Source organism: Jaculus jaculus, chromosome 1 (genome assembly GCF_020740685.1).
Source record: "Jaculus jaculus isolate mJacJac1 chromosome 1, mJacJac1.mat.Y.cur, whole genome shotgun sequence".
Classification (NCBI taxonomy): domain Eukaryota; kingdom Metazoa; phylum Chordata; class Mammalia; order Rodentia; family Dipodidae; genus Jaculus; species Jaculus jaculus.
In genome coordinates this window covers 7,441,729-7,461,542 of record NC_059102.1, presented here as the reverse complement: position 1 = coordinate 7,461,542, position 19,814 = coordinate 7,441,729, and the positions used below count along the sequence as shown (strand labels likewise).

The 19,814-nt window shown below is 46.4% G+C and overlaps 1 protein-coding gene across 1 annotated transcript in view; it reads left to right on the top strand.

Annotated features, from left to right (window-relative positions):
• Nucleotides 1-1,492: 1,492 nt before the first annotated feature.
• The window catches only part of LOC123457611 (extensin-like), a 35,871-nt gene continuing 17,549 nt past the window's right edge, over nucleotides 1,493-19,814 (top strand). The window contains exons 1-2 of the mRNA XM_045141482.1: nucleotides 1,493-1,534; nucleotides 4,874-6,665. Coding sequence (XP_044997417.1) covers nucleotides 1,493-1,534; nucleotides 4,874-6,665 — 1,834 coding nt within the window. The remainder of the gene's footprint in view (nucleotides 1,535-4,873; nucleotides 6,666-19,814) is intronic.

The window sequence follows — 19,814 nt, the reverse complement described above, 5'->3', positions numbered from 1 at the left end:
TTCCTAAGAGAATCTGAAGGCACAATATGCCAAGACTTGTGGGATGTTCTGAACCTCTTTTAAGAAGTTGAGTAACAGCACTTTCCACTGAGCACATATTTATCTGCACACACGAATAATGAAGCCATCTCTCAGGTTTTAATTGGTTGCACAACATCCCCTGAGCAGTGTTTGCAGTCAGTTTCTTATGAGTTTTGCTTATGTATTTATACACTAGTATTTCCTTCAGATGATGCAAATAAAATTTTACTTGTACTGCATGGATAGACAGAATAAATCACACACAGCTGCGAGATATCAGAATGTATTTTAGGGAGTGATCTTGTTGACAGACCATAAAAGGAGGTCTTGAATGATGCATGCATTTGAAAAATATGACCTTATAAAATACCCAGTCTTCATACATTTTGTTTTTTGTAATCTTTATTTGGGCATCAACAAAACTTGCTGTTATCTAAATAAGAAATGTGGGCAGCTTATACTGGGAAGGAACTTCCGGTATTTTTGCTGTTGGGTGAACCTGACACGCTGTTTGCTGTGTGGATACAAAGGCCAGATTGTACAGCCTCATCATGGAAAAGCACTGTAGATATTTTGATTTCTAATGTAATTATTGTCTGTGCTGATGAGCTCTGGTTTCCCACGGGATGCGTGTGCTATCTCTGCTCATCTGTTCCTCAAGGCCTGCCATCTTCAGACCCCATTAAGGCTGGTTAAGAGGGAAGCCATAGATGCAGCTCCTCAGGAAAGAACCCTTACAAGGAGGGCTTTGAAGGTTACGGGAAAGCTCAGAAACAAGACACCTTCAAGGTGACCCGGATGTCTCCAGTAAAAGTCACCTACAGCACAGCCACTGCTTGAACCTGGTTTTGGCGTCAGCAACTGTGCCCGTTGTGGCTAGTTTATGAAGAGGAACATGGTGAGGTGCCAGGCCAAGTTCAGAACCCTCATGCCCACTTAAGACTTCAGTTCACCAGAGACAGAGATTGTCACTACAGATATAAGACATGAGGACCATCACTGAGACCATAAGAGCTGAGCCAGGGCCAAGGGCACAAGGACCATCATTGAGACCACAAGAGATGACCCTGGTCCCAGACCCTCCTTCAGCCACCACCTTTTCTTGTCTGATGGAAGATTTGCCCTGAGTGGGATGTAGGTGTCATGGTACCATTTTCTCGCCCGTCATGATTTTCACGTGGATAAAGAACTGCAAAGGAGATAGTGTGGTAAAGGGTCTGATGTGGAAGATCAGTCTAGGGCATCACAAACCAAGATTTCAGGCTTGATTGCATGTAGGCATGTTTTTTTGCTGTGAAAATCAGAAGTATGCACCAGAATGTAGAGAATGTACGGGGTTCAGGAGCCAGTGAGACTCTATCTGCCCTGGCCATCCAGTGAACTACTGAGAAGATAAACCGGTGAGCTTACATAGATAGGAGAAAAGCATGACCCTGGAGTTCTTCAAAGGGAAGTCACTGTCGATGCCTGCATGGAGAATCCATCAGAGGTGCCAAAAGATGAGCTGGTGCAAGTAATCTTTGGAAGATCTAATGGAGGAAGAGGTGAAGCAGCCATCACGAACTGCAAAGGAAGCTGGGTCAAGGTTCCAGAGGTGCTTCCAGCCCCAGATAGGCAAAACCTAAACTACATCATGCAGGGATGATCCTGGAGCTCCATGTTTTCGGGTCCCATTGCAGTGATACGCCCATCAACACAAAAGCACTCCTGCAATTCAGAGTCACACTTCCTGTCTCGACCAAATGAAGACACCAAATGAAGGCCCACTGGCGCCTTCCCTACGTGGAAATCAGCAATCCAATGTCAAAACGACGCAGCTCAAAGAGCCTCATCAGAAGCACAGGCAGTGTTAACTTGAGAGAAGACGTTTTGCAGTGCAGAAGCCTGGTAAGCCCTTCTTCGTGAGGTCAAGGCCAATGTCAACAGTGATGAGATGTGTGGCTCAGATATGCCCTTGACATCATCCAGTGAGCATGACACTTAACATGTGCTCTTCCTCCTTGAAACCCATAACCTAGTCTTATCGTGAGATACATCCTAAAATACGCCTCAGCAGGACACTTTAAACTGTGAGAGAGCCTGTCTCAAAGGACAGAAGAGCGAGTGAAGACACCTAACATTGACTTGTGGCTTTAATATACACACACTCACACATGCACACTCTCACACAAGAACACACATACACACAGGCACACACACGACACATATGAGGGAAAATCAGAACAGAACAGAATAACCTGGGACACTACTTCAGCCAAGAGGAGTCTGTCGGGGTCTGACAGCTAGATGCAATGTGGGATCCTACACAAGATGGAGCAGGCAAAGCACATTGGGTAAAAGTCAAGGAAACATTCTAATTTAAAATATTATGCCTACATTAATATTGCACTTCAATTTTAACACAAATGTACAACACTAACGTGAGCTGGAATGAGGTGTGGGATATCAGGGAGCCATCTGTATTATTTTCTCAATGTCTCTATACAGCCAAAGCTGTCCTAAAAATATATGTCAATTCATAAACAGTTTGAAAGCTTATATCTGAATCCTGCAAGAACAATCTCATTGTTCTGGGGCAGTTCAGTGTCAACAGGCTGAGGCACAGCTGGTCACGGCTTCCTGTACCCCACTGTATTCAGATGGAAGAGAAGATAGCTTCTGGAGTTCAGGGAGGCACAGGTGTATGAAAACAACTGGTCCTTAAGTATTGGAAATCCCACAGAGGAATGGTAAAGACAGGCTGAAGGCTGGAGAGGTTGCTCAGTGGTTCGGTTAGGTGTGCTTCCTGCACAAGCGTGAGGGCGTGAGGGGGTTGGAGGCCTGCCCAAGTTCAAATGTCCAGATCCCAAGGAAAAACTCAGGGAGAACCATTACCTGGTTTGGGGACCTGCACCATGTGGTGACTGGTGCTCAACACACTGAACAAAGGGTGCTGCAACAGAACCCTAGCTCTCTCGAAGCCTAAGTCCCAACTCTCCTACCCCTCCAAGAGCTACCTCAAGGTAACTGGGAGGCAAACATAGGATTGCGGATAGGACGAGACATCCTTGGACTGGGGAAGCAGCTCAGGAGTTGAGTGGTAGCCTAGCATGTTCAAGGTCCCAGGTTCAACCTCCAACACTGCCTGAAACAGCAGACACGTCCTGTGCCTACAATCTCCAGTGCGTTCTTACATTTCTTGATTTCAGACCCTGATGAATTGATTGAGGCTATGGACTGCCATCCACCACAGAGGGCTGGCAAGAAGGTCACATGAAGTCCAGGACACCAAAGTGGAATTGGATGCCATTCAGTTCAGTTTTTTGTATTTTTTTTTTTTTTTTTTAGATCAGTGTTTGGAGGGAAACCAACCAAAATGCTCTTGCTAGTTTTTCTGAGGGCTGAAGCCAGGAATGCATTCTGTTTCTTTATGTTTCTTTGTATAGATCTGACTTTTCTGTAATCAGCACATATTACTTTTATTATGGAAAGAAAATAAACTGAAAACCATCAATCCTTTGGACTCATGGGGACAATGCCCACAGTGTTCCTGGCATGAGCTCCATAGCCATGGGCGGGCACTGAGGCCCAGCCATGTACAGTGAGATCAGTGTAGTACCATGAAACAGCTCCCATTCTGAAAAGATGTTCTATATGTCATTTTGAAATTCAGAGAAAACTAGTTATAGCTTCCCGTAAATGCTTCAAATGGATTCACACAGGAAGCACAAGTTGTCTTTACTACACAAAACAGCTCCTCACGCATTTAGGGCCTCCCACGTGTAGGGAGAAAGACCACTTATAACAGTAACTTGTATTTTATCCTCCTTCGCTGATCAGTAGAAGACAATACAAATCCCAGTTTACAAACGGAGATGATAGGGTTGTGGAGGTTTGCTCCAAAGTTGTCCAGTAATAAATGTCAGAATTAATAGCACCATTTAAGCCCTTTACATTTCAAATGTATTCATTTGTCTCTTGGAAATAGGCTATTCACTTTTAATACTCTTGGGGTGGGGAGTAGAGGACGTCAGAACTATTCAAAGTTTGCTTTGCAAGAAATGAGCAGAGGAGGGCTGGAGAGATGGCTTAGCAGTTAAGCACTTGCCCATGAAGCCTAAGGACCACAGTTCGAGGTTCAATTACCCAGGACCCATGTTATCCAGATGCACAAGTTAGTGCATGTGTCTGGAGTTCATCTGCAGTGGCTGGAAGCTCTGGCATGCCCATTCTCTCTCTCTCTCTATCTGCCTCCTTCTCTCTCTGTCTGTCACTCTCAAATAAAATAAAATAAAATAAATGAGCAGTGGAGTACTGAGGAGATAACTCAATGGGAAAGAGCATTTGCTATGCAACCACAAACACATAAAGACATGAGTTCAGGGCTGGAGAGATGGCTTAGAGGTTAAGTGCTTGCCTGTGAAGCCTAAGGACCCTGGTTCGAGGCTCAGTTCCCCAGGACCCACGTTAGCCAGATGCACAATTGGGCGCATGCATCTGGAGTTCGTTTGCAGTGGCTGGAGGCCCTGGCACACCCATTCTCTCTCTCTCTCTCTCTCTCTCTCTCTCTCTCTCTGCCTCTTTCTCTCTCTGTCTGTTGCTCTCAAATAAATAAATAAAAATAAACAAAAAAAAATTTTTGAAAAAGACATGAGTTCGATACCCAGTACCCACATGAGAAGCGGGCCAGGGCCCTGCACAGCCATAACCCTAGAGCTGAGAGTGGCAGACAGAAGGATCACTGGGGCTCAGTGGTACCAAAACAGTGGTGAGCTGCAGGTTCTTGAGATATACAAAACTGAAGAGGAGAATACCTGGCAGGCTACTCTGCCACATCTGAGAGTCCTCAGACCCCCGCTGCATCCTCGTCCAGATCACCTGGGAGTCCTCACACCCCCGCCGCATCCTCGTTCCAGACCACCTGGGAGTCCTCACACCCCCGCCGCATCCTCGTTCCAGATCACCTGGGAGTCCGCACACCCCCGCCGCATCCTCGTTCAAGATCACCTGGGAATCCTCACACCCCCGCCGCATCCTCGTTCCAGATCACCTGGGAGTCCTCACACACCCGCCGCATCCTCGTTCCAGACCACCTGGGAGTCCTCACACCCCCAGCGCATCCTCGTTCCAGATCACCTGGGAGTCCTCACACCCCCGCCACATCCTCGTTCCAGACCACCTGGGAGTCCTCACACCCCCGCTGCATCCTCGTTCCAGATCACCTGGGAGTCCTCACACCCCCGCCGCATCCTCGTTCCAGATCACCTGGGAGTCCTCACACCCCCAGCGCATGCTCGTTCCAGACCACCTGGGAGTCCTCACACCCCCGCCGCATCCTCGTTCCAGATCACCTGGGAGTGCTCACACCCCCAGCGCATCCTCGTTCCAGACCACCTGGGAGCCCTCACACCCCCACCGCATCCTCGTTCCAGATCACCTGGGAGTCCTCACACCCCCGCTGCATCCTCGTTCCAGACCACCTGGGAGCCCTCACACCCCCAGCGCATCCTCTTTCCAGACCACCTGGGAGTCCTCACACCCCCAGCGCATCCTCGTTCCAGACCACCTGGGAGCCCTCACACCCCCAACGCATCCTCGTTCCAGATCACCTGGGAGTCCTCACACCCCTGCCGCATCCTCGTTCCAGATCACCTGGGAGTCCTCACACCCCCAGCGCATCCTCGTTCCAGACCACCTGGGAGCCCTCACACCCCCAACGCATCCTCGTTCCAGATCACCTGGGAGTCCTCACACCCCTGCCGCATCCTCGTTCCAGATCACCTGGGAGCCCTCACACCCCCGCCGCATCCTCGTTCCAGATCACCTGGGAGTCCTCACACCCCTGCCGCATTCTTGTTCCAGATCTCCTGGGAGTCCTCACACCCCCAGCGCATCCTCGTTCCAGATCACCTGGGAGTCCTCACACCCCCAGCGCATCCTCGTTCCAGATCACCTGGGAGTCCTCACACCCCCGCCGCATCCTCGTTCCAGATCACCTGGGAGTGCTCACACCCCCAGCGCATCCTCGTTCCAGACCACCTGGGAGCCCTCACACCCCTACCGCATCCTCGTTCCAGATCACCTGGGAGTCCTCACACCCCCGCTGCATCCTCGTTCCAGACCACCTGGGAGTCCTCACACCCCCGCTGCATCCTCGTTCCAGACCACCTGGGAGTCCTCACACCCCCAGCGCATCCTCGTTCCAGATCACCTGGGAGTCCTCACACCCCCAGCGCATCCTCGTTCCAGACCACCTGGGAGTCCTCACACCCCCGCCGCATCCTCGTTCCAGATCACCTGGGAGTGCTCACACCCCCAGCGCATCCTCGTTCCAGACCACCTGGGAGCCCTCACACCCCCACCGCATCTTCGTTCCAGATCACCTGGGAGTCCTCACACCCCCAGCGCATCCTCGTTCCAGACCACCTGGGAGTCCTCACACCCCCAGCGCATCCTCGTTCCAGATCACCTGGGAGTCCTCACACCCCCAGCGCATCCTCGTTCCAGATCACCTGGGAGTCCTCACACCCCCGCCGCATCCTCGTTCCAGATCACCTGGGAGTCCTCACACCCCCAGCGCATCCTCGTTCCAGATCACCTGGGAGTCCTCACACCCCCGCCGCATCCTTGCTCCACCTCATCATCTGAGAGTCCTCACACCCCAGGTGCAAGATTCTGCATCTCTGACTCTATTAGACAGACCCACAGCTGGTTTAGCAGCTCTTAATGACTCTGATTTTCTTCCTCTTCTAAGACCAAATCTTGCTTTCTCCTCTTAAATATTCCCGAAACAGCAGTTCTAGGCCATCTTCCCTTACTGTGCCCCAGAGAAAGCAGGCCTTTTAAGCAGATGTATCCCAAATCACTATCTTCCCATGTGGTCATTTTTCCCAAGCACATGCTGAACTAGAACATTTCCTGGATGTATTTATTTCAAGGTCTTCTTACCATTACCACCTCAAATTCAAGATGTTTAAAAATCAAAGGTTTTCATCACTATCTTTCTGCCATGCCTATCTTATCAATGTCATCATGATTTACTCCTTTCTCTAAAGCCATACATGTGGATGACCTTTGACACAATCATCCTTTTATTGCCTAGTCAGTAATTCGAATGGAGTATTTTGTTTTTGTTCTTTTGATTTATAAAAAGCCTCTACTTCTTAACTGAAAATCATCAGTGCTTGGTTTAAAATTCACACTAATGGTGTGCTAATTGATTTAAGTGGATTTCAGTTCTTTGTGAAGCTACCACTGATATGTCAGCCCACCACAATGGGTTGTGATTTGCTATCAGCCCCTCTATATTCTACCTCAAATCTTACTTTAGCCTGCATATGTGTGTGATGTGCATGCCTATATGTGAATACGGTGCATATGTGTGTCCAGGTACATATGTACGTGTGTGCAGGTGTGTATATATGTGGGTGCAAGCACATTGTGCAGCTGGCTGCTCGTACATGTGGAGGGGCAGGCCAGAGGTAGAAGCTGCTAATCGTCCTCAAGCATTCTCTACCTTCATCTCTGAGACAGAGTGTCCCTCTGAACCTGGGGCTCACCGTTGTGGCTTGAGTAGATGTCCCCTACATCCTGGAGATCTTCCTACCTTCATCTCCCCAGCTCTGGGATTACAAGGGCATAGCCCCATCCTCAGCTTTTGCAGGAGTGCTGGAGATCTTAACTCGGGTTCTCACAACTGGCATGACAAGCCCTTTACCTACCCAGCCTCTCTCCCTCCAATCCTATGGGAGAGGAATGCTGGACAAGAACAAAGACACATGGCAAGGTCTTCCTGGGAGAACATGGCTATGGATGTCTGAGGCCGGAGGGAGCTTCCTGGTTCTAGCAACAGAAAAGGTGAGGAGTAAGGCTAAAACAGAATAAGCTGTGGGCACAGAACAGGAGACAAAGTCCAGTTCATGGCCAGCCTCCCAAGACAGGATGGATTTTGAGTGAGGAGTGACTCGTTCTAGCCAAAGACTGGATCTGAGGCTTGGAGAAGAATGGATGCCAACCCCACTTGGGGTGATGCAGAGCTGAGCACAGATCATGTAGTCAATGCATGCCTAGTGATGACAACAGAGACATCAATGGAGCTGAGGCTACGCAAATCACTCTGAATAAATTAAAACTCCTCTCCCAGTGCAGGAGTTCATGTCCTATGAGAGGCTTCTTGCTCACTCTGCTGCCCTCATCCTGACCACCCTCTGACCTCTCAGGTGCCCCAACCAGGACCTCCCTCATGGATTCTGCATCTGTTGTTCCCTCTGCAGAAAGAACTCTAACATTCATGTAGCCCCTAACCTTCTCCACTTCTCAGCTTAAGTGTTACCCTCAGGTGGGCTGCCCTGCTCCTTGCTCTTCCTCCAGCCTGTTCCTTCATACACTTATAATGATGCAAACTTGTCTACTCACCCTCTTGTCTGTCTCTACCACCTTGCCATCAATCAAAACGGGTGATTCCAAGGGGTGGAAGCCTTGTCTACCACATTCCCCATCATATCCTCCACGGGGGAGACAAGTACTTATGCACTGAAATGCTACCAAACACATTAAAACTTTCCACAGCCTATTGTTTGTGGACATGGTGTGAGTGGGAGCCCAGGGCCATCACTCATCTCCAGAGCTCTGGCAGAGATCTGCAGCTCACCCAGCAATGTCTGCTCCCTGGCAGGCTGATGCATAGAGCCCAATCCACATGAGCCTTATTTATGAACCAGAATTCCAATTTGCTTATTTTTAATGAGAAAGAGCTGCCATGTCAAGCAGAGTCCTCATCTGAAACATTTGGCTCATTATCTCCCCAGCAGGAAAGCTTTCTTGAGCAGCCAAGTTAAGATCAGAGCAGGCAGCTAAGGGTCCAGAAGAGAAATCATCGTGGTAGCCAGCTCTTCTTCTCTACATGAGAAGGTTCACCTGCCATACTAGCCAAGGGAGCACTAAGCCCCAGTGAGCACAGCAAAAGTCAAAGATACAGGCTAATCGTGGAAATGTGAGGTTCCATTTCTTTTAGATTCAGTGAATTCTGGAAGGCCAGTTCTCAAATGCTCACAAATCCGTGATGCAACTGAGTCTTGTGACACCATTGAGAATACTTCATCTTCCTTAGGAGAAAAATGCATCTGGAGCTATAGTACAAGTAATTGTTTTAGACCTGAAATACCACATGTTATAGAGAATTGTGAAAGGCCACAGCAGGGGCATGTTCCTTCCAACTCCCGTGGCTTGGTTAGGATAGACGAGGGTAAGGTAGGGTTTGTAGCAGAGCGAGGTAGGAGTTTAGGGAACACTTGCATAGGTCCCGATGACCAAGAGGAAAGAACAGATGGCAGTAGGTGGCATATTATTTAACAACCTCTACATGCTAGCTAATAGTTCTGGCCATTGAATTTGAGGTATATACGTTTCCCAAGTAAGAAATGCCAAATTTATATAGTAAATAGATAACTCACGCTATTGCATCGCGAATTATAGCCCTGAGTTCAGAGATGTTGTAATTCTACTCACCTTGAAAAATAGCTGTTAGGTTCATGGCTTTATCTGGGGCATCTGTGTGTGTATGTGTTGTGTGCGCGTGCGCGCACGTGTGCATGCACATGTGCTCATGAGTGTGCATGTGCCACAGAGTGTGTGTGGCAGTCAGAGGACAACTTTCAGGTGTTGGTTCTCACCTTCACCTTCATTTGAGGCAGGGTCTCTTGTTTGCTGCTCTATTTGCCAGGCTGGATGGTGTAAGAATTTCTGGATAATTCTCCTATCTCCATCTCCCATTGGAACTATGGAAGCCCTCCACAGCTTCTGGCTTTTATGTGGGGCTTGGGGATCCAAACTTAGGTGCTCCACTTTGTCATTAAACCATCTCCATCGACTCCATAGAGCACTGTTTGTTTTTTGTTTTTTTGAGGTAGGGTCTTACTCTAGCCCAGGCTGACCTGGAATTCACTATGTAGTCTCAGGGTGGCCTGGAACTCACGGCAATCCTACTACCTCTGCCTCCCGAGGGCTGGGATTAAAGGCATGTGCCACCACGTCCAGCTCCATAGAGCACTTTTAATGGTTTTGATTGGGATTCTTATGTTCTTAGTTGTTTCAAAAAGAAAATAAATAAAATGTAGTCTGCATAAATATCTCTGAATCCCTACTTTTTTTGTCTTAAGTACAGAAGGTAAAACAAAACTGTAAGGAAAATTGTTCAGTTTAGAAACTTTTAAACAATTTCCTCTCAACAATACCCAACCTTATTTTGATTCCACAGAATAAAACACCAAGCATGTCTGATCAGAGCAAGAACACCCGCGGGCTGAGCACCTTTGCTCACTTTAAAGCCACACTACTGATGCGTTGATCATGCTCGGTGGACTTTCCGCTCTCTGTAATGTTTGCAGGGGGCTGTGAGCCTAGCACTTTGCATTCAGATAGGCTGGCTGGCAATGCCTGGTACTCACTCATTTCACTTTTCCTTCTCATTTCTTATGATATTATGTCGGTATCTATTTTCGTGTGTGTGTGTAGATGTGAGTCCCCCATTACCTGTGGATGTGGGGGCCAGAAGAGAACATAGGATGCCCTCCTCTGTCACTCATTTGCATATTTCCTTGAGGTGGAGTCTCTGAATGCAGAGCTGTTGTTCTGGTGAGCCCCAGGGATGCTCCATTCTCGGTTGCTCTCCACAGGGTTACGGGTGTGCATGGCCAGGTCCAGGTTTACATAGGTGCTGGGGAATCAAACTAAAGTAGTCTTAGGCCCTCATGCTTGTGGCAAAACTTTACCTACTGAGCCATCTCCCTAGACCTATTTAGGAGTGTGTGTGTGTGTGTGTGTGTGTGTGTGTGTGTGTGTGTGTGTGTATGGATGTGCCCTTGCTATAGTCCTTGCACTTGTCTGTGACTGGATGCACTCACCTGCTAAGGCTTGAATGGAACATCTGCCTACTTGTCCACCTATTTTTATCTGAGTTGGAGTCTCTTACTGATCTGGAAGCTTGCCATTTTGTTGTAAGCTCTGGCAATTCTTAGGTCCCTCCCCCCTACAGGAATGGGGATTCCGCTACACCCAGTTGTTTGTGTAGATCCTTGGGGATTGAACTCGAGCGGTCTCCCTGGCGTCCTCAGGTCCTTATGCTTGCACAGGAAGTGCTATAGCCATGGAGGCATCTCAGTAGCCCTATTTGATTTCTTAATTTGGGAATTATCAGCTGCTTATTTTAAATTGGCCTATTTTTTTAAATTTACTTACATAAAACTATGTGTTGAGCATATTCCTCAGGTTTATTTCCAAAGTAAACTGATATCTAGGTAACCTGACTTGTTACCCAGGAATGAAGGCTAGGCTCATCCATCCAAAATGACTCTCAGAAATGGGGTACAGAAGGAATAGGCTAACAGTGAGCAGAATTCTTCAAGTTTACTCAAGTCCAGGGCAGCTTCATGAACTCCTTTTCACCAGAGGTGGACCTTTCTGATGTCTGCACCAAGTTACCCATGGCTGGAAGTAGCCGGGGAGGGAGATGACTTTCAGAAAGGAAGATTTGTTCTCAGCATCCAGTCCATGGAAGTGTTCAGTTAGAAGCTAGCACTGCAGACAGAAGACAATAGAGGGAGAAACCTTCTAAGCCTCACTCCTTCCTAACTCATGTTCCTTCCTTAGCATAACAGATTCAGCCTGTAGGAAACAGAGATTTGAGTAGAGGAGATAGAGAGTGATCACACTGACCAACTGCAGCTGAGATGTCTGGAAAAAGTCTTCACCAAAGGCTCTGAGTAGCCAGAGCTGAAAGACCAGGGGGAGGAAAGCAGGAGAAAGTCTTCTTAGATGGAGAAACACCCAAGGAAGTAGTGTCCTTACTGCCCACCCTTGTCAACTCTGCCTACCTACCATGGGAGAGATGGCACAAGGGGAAAGGTGAGGAGATGGCGCTATACAGGGAGAGCTATACAGGAAGGCAAATGTGTACTCTGATCTGTCCCAATAGAGAGTTCCTTTTTGTATACAACAGCTGGACTGAGTTCTTCTGTCTCTGCGCCTTGTGGATTCCAAAATCACTCAGCCTTCATCCCCGAAGAATTTTCTGTGACAGTCACTGTGTAAGAGAGTCAACAATGAACTTGTTCCCAGTCAGAATGCCTGATTTAGGAAATAAAGCATGGCGTCCAGGTAAACCTGAACTTCAGATAATGAATCACCCTCAGGATAAGTGTGCCTATGTAATACTGGGGAATCTTTACACTAACGAACATATTCGATGTTTTCCTGAAGTCCAGATGAAACTGGGACTCCTCTGGCTAGTCTGGCAAGTCCAGATTCAGGCTTCCTTGACCCAAAATGCTTTGATGATTTCTTAGGAAAATGCTCTATTTTCAAAATGTAAAGTTTGCATGAGAATGCCTTAAACTAATCATTCTTTACCTGTTTATGGTATAAATAATTATATTTTCTATGACACAGAATCTGAGACCACATAACCTGGTGACATGTGAAGGGAGGAAGGCTGTTATACTCCATGAGGAACACACCTCAGAGCAATCAAATCCTCTTAGTCCCCCCACTTCTCCGCCCCGCTGCTGGAAGGCTAAGTCTACACACACTGAAGTGTTTCATTCAGGGTTCACATGACTCCATCTGTCACCAGAGCACATGTTTGGCACCGATTGAAAGCCAAGAGTAGTCTAACAAATATTTCAAAACTGAATTTATATCTTTCTAACACATGGTTTATATACGGATGTAATACCTAGCAAGCTTTGCAGTTCTCAAATAATATCCTGGCTCAACTACAAATGATGTCTGCAACAGACCACAATACCAAAATGATTTGCTTTTAAAATATGTTAAAGAAAGTTAAGTTTATGAGGGGGCTGCTGCCAGAGATGCCTGTTTTAGTATGCAATTGTTATAAAGAGAGGGACAAGAATCCAAATATGTCTGCTATAAGCCAAATATTTGCATAATTCCTTATACAAAGAGGAAGCGCCCCTGGAAAGCTCCAACTTTACGCTGCAATTATCAAGGGTGGCAACTCGCATTTTCATAAACTTCCGAGGCCCCTCCACCCTCCGCAGGTGAGTCTCTTGGAACAATGAACGTCCCCTCTGTAACCATGCTCACACTACTACGCCCTCCTCTTTTACTCAGAAGTAGAAAAATCTTCGCCAAACAGACTCCCCTGGGCACGAACACACTCAACTATACTGTCTTCTCTTCTAAGTAGTTTTCCCTTGTCAGACAAATTTCTAGATGAAAACTGAAAATATTGAAACAGAGCTGTTTTGTATCTAAAGTCAAAAAAGCCACATATTTGCAGACACTGTTTCTTTCCCATTGTTCTTCCAACTATGTGATGGCGTGTAGACCCGGTTTATTAGATAGCAGGCGATGCTTGCCACTGGCTGGCCAACAATGTTCCTGTAAATATTTCAATACCCTCCCTATTCCCAAAAGACAACGGAAAAACTGAAGCTGCGTAATGGAAGCGGGGTGCACACACTGACGTGGACTACGTATTGGAATCCCACTAACTTTTACAACATGTCCTTGAGATTAATTTCCATGAGAAAGGTTGGGTGGGGAGCTAAGAAATTGTCACAACGATTATTTTTTTCCTGGGGAAATTACTTGGTTTATATTTTCTAGTTTGACTCTATCAGCATAAATCAGAGCCACATGGAAAGAAATACTCATCTTTAGAACCCTCCCACCCCCTTCCAGGGTCAGCCAAGTCTGAGAAAAGTCAGTTCTCTAGAAAGCTCTCCTTGAGGAAGGGAAGTGAATGGAGGAACATTTAGCCCAAGGGACAGCGACAACTCCGAGTGTCCTCACAAGGAAGCTCATTTTATTTGGCATCAGCACCACTGCTCTAGAAAGTTCTTGCCCCAGGCTCCAGCTCTATCCCCTGGAGGACTTTCTTTGTGGCCTGGATAGGCTGGCTGTGTTGTAGCAATGTCGTATTGATGTCTCCCCCTGTGCCATCTCTCACAGGTGCACAGAGATGTCACAGCAGGTGAGGTCTCCATGGCTTGTTCTGCATGGGCCACACAACTACCACCTCTGCCCCTTGTCAGAGTTCACTCTCTGCTTTCCCCACAGTCAGCTCAAATCTAGACTTCCACGGCCTCCATCATTTCGTATCCAGTATTGCAGTGGGGTCAAAGACTGGGGGTCCCCAATCGCCATCCCCTATCCTGCCTCACTCCCGTGTTGGCCTCCCATCTATCTGTACATCTCACTTCCATTCCCTTTCATATGCTGTTAGAGGCACTGAGACAAAAATCAAAGGTCAAGGGGAACCAAGTTATTTTCCTTTCAGTTCCCTGACAAGCCTTCTAATTAGGATGAAGTCCATTTGGTGTAACATGCGGAAGGCCTCTCCACACACTGGCCACCCACTCTTCCTCACAAAGGAATCAGGACTCTGGCTCAGGGACACCAGCATACAGGATCATTCAGCATTTATGTAACTTTGTTTGGCTTCCTTCTAATTTATTTTCTAGTATTTATATCAAGGGATCCTGGCCTTCAAAATTTCCTTCTTAAATAAATTTAAGCAAAAGAGAAAAGTTAAGATAAATTAAGAAAAGGTATTTATCAGCAGCAAATGCAATGTAGACCTAAAGAGGCTTGAAGGTATTTCTTAGACAACCCGGTAACTTGGTCTCGTGTGATCTTCAGAGCACAGCTGGCCACTACAGCCATATGTGTAATTACTTAAGGAGCTGGATTCACAGGTCACTCCCATGGCTGACATATGACACTGGTCCAGGCTGGGGTCCACAAGCATGCATTCATAATGAGCTCTCAGTGGATGGTTTCAACATAGGCCACTTGGTAGACCAACGAGACCCTGGCCTATGAGCCAACAGACTGTGACCACTGCCCAAGTCAAAGACCAGAGGCTGCTCTTGCTGGGAACTTTTCCGTTTGTTCCCCACTGTGGTCAAAGCAGGCTCCTCCTCACTACTGCCATGCAGCACCCATTATTCTCTCTGTAGAGTTTTTGAGCATTTTCTGTCAACCAAATGTAGCCCAAAGATTCAAGGAGAATGACCACTCACTCCCTAGCTGCCAGTACACATGCTCAATTGTGGGTAGTGGTGACCAGAATATGAACTTAAAGTTAGTGCCTGCAGCCTCAGTAGACCATTATGAAACCTGTCTGCCTTTTTTGCACATCTTTGATTGATAATCAAGGTTCGAGTGGCCAACTCGGAAAGATTTCGTAGTGTAAGTGGGAAGACAACAGTGTTAGACAAAGAGGGCGAGGCACTCAGGGACAATGCTTCCACAGCCCCAGAGCTAGAGACAGGACCAGAGGAGGAGGTGAGAGGACATGGGCCTGAAAGGCTTCCCACAGATGGGGGTAGAAGGCACAAGGGAAGGAGGCAGGGTGGCACTCAGGGCACACTGCACAGAGGTGGTCCATGATAAACCATGGCATGTACTACAGTCACATTAGTTTAGCTTTGGTTCCACTGAATTTGCAGAATCCCTCCACTTGTTCATAAAAGAGCCTAGTATGTGAGGGCTTCTCCAGCAAATTTTATAAAAGAAGATTCATATGTCCACCAAATTGCCCTCTAAATACTTATGCTTGTGCATAATATTAGTGCTGCTCTTACTTTAGCTTAGAGAAGTCTCTCATTTCAGGTGGCAGTGGTAACTGAGAAGACTCAACCCTCTTCAAAGTGCTGAGAAGAAGTAACAGTTAAGTGGTCAGCATGTAATGGCACATCTCTATCACACCCTCCAAAGGCTTGGGGATTACAGAGGAAGAGGTGGTGGAAAGAATGTAATAGCCAAAGGGTGGGGAGGAGTGCTGTGACACATAGTCTTTCAGATATGAAGTGGAATGGGGCTCCTGTTAAAAGCCTACAGGATGTGTCATAACACAGCCAGTGGAATCATATAGCTGATCCCATGTTTCCAAATGGTATAACAAAACTAAATATGGTGAATACGTTTTCAAACAAATACTCAGAAAAGATAATCAATGAAATTCTAAATTTGCCCCATTTGGGAGGAAGCAAAAGGATAGCAAGTAAATAAATAAAATATTTTTAAGAAGTCCCTTGTTTAAGAAAATCCAGGGCTGGAGAGATGGCTTAGCGGTTAAGCGCTTGCCTGTGAAGCCTAAGGACCCCAGTTTGAGGCTCGGTTCCCCAGGTCCCACGTTAGCCAGATGCACAAGGGGGCGCACGCGTCTGGAGTTCGTTTGCAGAGGCTGGAAGCCCTGGCGCGCCCATTCTCTCTCTCTCCCTCTATCTGTCTTTCTCTCTGTGTCTGTCGCTCTCAAATAAATAAAAAATTTAAAAAAAAAGAAAAAAAAAAAGAAAAAAAGAAAATCCCAGTACCTGATGGATTCAGGGCTGAATTCCATCCAACATTTTAAAGATAATGACTATTGATTCTTCACAATTTCAAAACGTGGAAGACAAGGGAATACTTTCAAACACTTTTTACCAGGAAAGAACAACCCTGATACCAATGCCAGGCAAGGACATGTGAGTGAAGCAGTCTGATAAGCTTAATGAACACAGACACAGAAATTCTTACCAAAATCTTAACAGATCTAATAAAGCAACACATTTAAAGGGCTCATTCTACTGTGATCAAGTAGGATTCATCCCTGGGATGGTTCAACCCAGAAACTTAGTAAAGGTGACCCACATGAGCAGAAAGGGGAACCAAAAAAACCCCATATAATCCTGTCACAAGACTCTGAAAAAACATTTGACAAAATTCAACATGTTGCCAGGCATGGTGGTGCAGGCTCTTCAGTCCAGCATTGGGAAGCAGAGGTAGAGTGGATCACCGTGAGTACGAGGCCAACCTGAGACCACAGAATGAGTGCCAGGTCAGCCTTGGGTAGAGTAAGACCCCATCTCAGAAAAAAAATTAACATCCTCAACACAATAAGAGGAATATGAAAGCCCACAACAAACATTACATTCACTGGTAACCAAATAGAAGCCACTGTTCTAAAATCTAGGATAAGAATTCTCCCTCTTACCACTTCTATTGAACTTAGTATTTAAAGTCTTTGCTAGAACAATTATAAACAAACAATGAAAAGCATCCCAAAAGGACAAGAAATAAAGTTGTAATTATTTGTTTAATGGCAAGAGTTGTTTCTTAGACAGGGTCTCATGTAGTCAAGGTTTCCTTTAACTCGCTATATAGCTGAGAATGACCTTTTAACTCCTGGCCCTCTTGCCTCCACCTCTCAAGTGCTGAATTTACAGGGTACTGCAGCTACTTTCTCATTGCTGGATTAACAAACACTCCATCAGAAGCAGCTTATGGGAGGAAAGGGTTTATTTCAGGTTTATAGAATCCAGGGGAAACACTGTCAATTCTGGAAGCAGCTGGCTCACATCCATAGATCACAGTGAGAAAACACACAGCCAGAGCCACTCTTTACACGGATCAGGGCTGGTCTCCAAGATCTGCTCCCAGTGACACTCCTCCAGCAGGGCTTCTCCTGCTGGAGACTCAAGTCGCAAACTTAATCAGATGTCCCTGAAGTTATGGGGAACATGTATTCACATTCAAACTCCACATTCTGTCCTGGGCCCCTATAGACTTGTTTCACAATGCAAATTACACTCAAACCAACTTCAAAGTTCCTCATAATCTTTACTAATTTCAACATTGTCTCATCTGAAATGTAAAAGTGCTTCTTTTGGGGGGCAGGGTTCTGAGGTGGGGTCTCACTCTAGCCCAGGATGATCTGGAATTCACTTTGTAGTCTCAGGCTGGCCTCAAATTCACAGCAATCCTCCCACCTCTGCCTCCCAAATGTTGGGATGAATTGTGTGTGCCACCACATCTGGACAAGACTATTTATTAATTGTGAGCCCTATAATATCACAACACAAGTTATGTACTTCTAACCTACAATGGCACAGAACAAACATTCCCATTACAAAAAGGCATAGCAAGGAGAGATTTGTCCAATCTAAATAATAACCACAGGTAAACATCAAACATTTGCAGTTCATGTCTTATTTCCATAAACAGTGATGGTGAAAGACCCAGAAACTAAATTGATGCCATGAAGGGAATCAATAGGGTGCTGCCCTGGCTAGGCCTAACTTTCAGGTTTCCATTTAAGCACAAGGCAACTGCCCTGGCATATGGTTAGGGAGATGTCTGCCCAAAGGCCTGAGTCACCCCTAGCCTAGACATGCCCAGGACATACCTGAGGCCTATCCTCTCTGCTTTTCTGCCCCAGCCAATCAAAAGCACATACATGTTACCTCTATTTGCTCAGCCAATCATAATGGAGATTACTTCATCTGCCTGGAGTTCCCCTAGCTCCTGTCCTGGTCCTGCCCCAACTTTGCCACACAAAATCCCAAGCCAATCAGAAGAGTACAAGGGCAGTTACTGTTTAAATCAACCAATCATATATCTATCCCCTACTTCTTTGATCGAATTCCTATATAAACCCTACCCTCCTGCTACTCAGGGCTCTTGTATAGATCCACTGTGTTGGTAAAGTCAAGAGTCCAAGCTTAAGCCCAAAATAAAAGCTCCTTGCCTTTGCATACGTGTCTGGTTCTCCTTGGTGGTCAATGTAGGTGCTGAGAACTGGGCAGAACAATGGAACTCTCTGGATTCAGATTCTGCCCCTCCAGTTGGCCTGAGCAGCCTGGAATCCAGAACCAGCAGCTCTCCATGGTAGCCAATACATCTTCCAGTCCACACTGCAAAGTATGGTTCATCTTCATACAGTGGACTTACTTATTCTCCACATGAGGATTTCAACCCTCTTTCCAATTGACATAGATGTGGCTGGAACCAGCTCATCCTCATACAATGGCTTTACTGGCCCTCCACACAGGGATTTTAACAACTCTGTTTCACATGTCACATCTCAGTGGCTCCAGTTCACCTTCATACAATGGCCTTACTGGGCCTTCACATAAAGGATTTCAACCTCACTTCACTTTGCCCACAGGTCATTTCCAAAAACCAAAACTGTGTTGCACACTCAATGACGCTTTCTTGCCAGCAGTTGTCATACTCCATAGTATCAAGTAGGCTACCAATTTGTTAATCCAGAGAGGAATAAATCTTGACCTTGAAGAGCAGCATACTCCTTTAGAACTCTCCCTTCAAGCCACCTCCTTCCAATGGCTCACCCTGAGGGTATCATTTCCATTCTCCCAATGCAGAGCAGTTGGCCCACCATTGATAGTGTTAATCAACAATTGCAGCTTCAGTAACCTAAAACCAGTCTCTGTTCCAGTAGCTTTAAACTTGCTTGAATCTTTCCTGTGATCAACTGCACCTTTTTCATCTCATTCTGTTCTATACCTTCTACTGACAAACCTGCTCATTACTTTTAAAGTCAACCTTGATCTACTCTCTGGGCATGGGCAGAAAAACACAGCCAGCCTTTTTGCCAGGAGCCCACTTCCAACAAATTCTTTCTTTCCTCTTTAAAAGTACATAAGCCAAGCCTTCAGAGCACACAATTCTTTCTTTACCAAATAGCCAGCAAACACAAACAGCCAGAGTTTAAACATCTCTTTGCACACCTTAGGGCTGGACTATAAGATCTACTCCCAGTGATGCCTCCTCCAACAGGAGACTCAAGTTGCAAGCTTAATCAAAAATCCCTGAGGCTATAGGAAACCTGCATTCACATTCAAACTACCATACTGGGTGTGCCATCACACCTGGATTTGATGACAGGCTCTTAGACAAAAAAGTCCTAAAACTCCCACAAGTCTATGAGGATGAGTAAACTAATACAGTAAAGCTGCAAAACACAAAATCAAATTAAACACAAAAATTGATAGCATCTCTATACA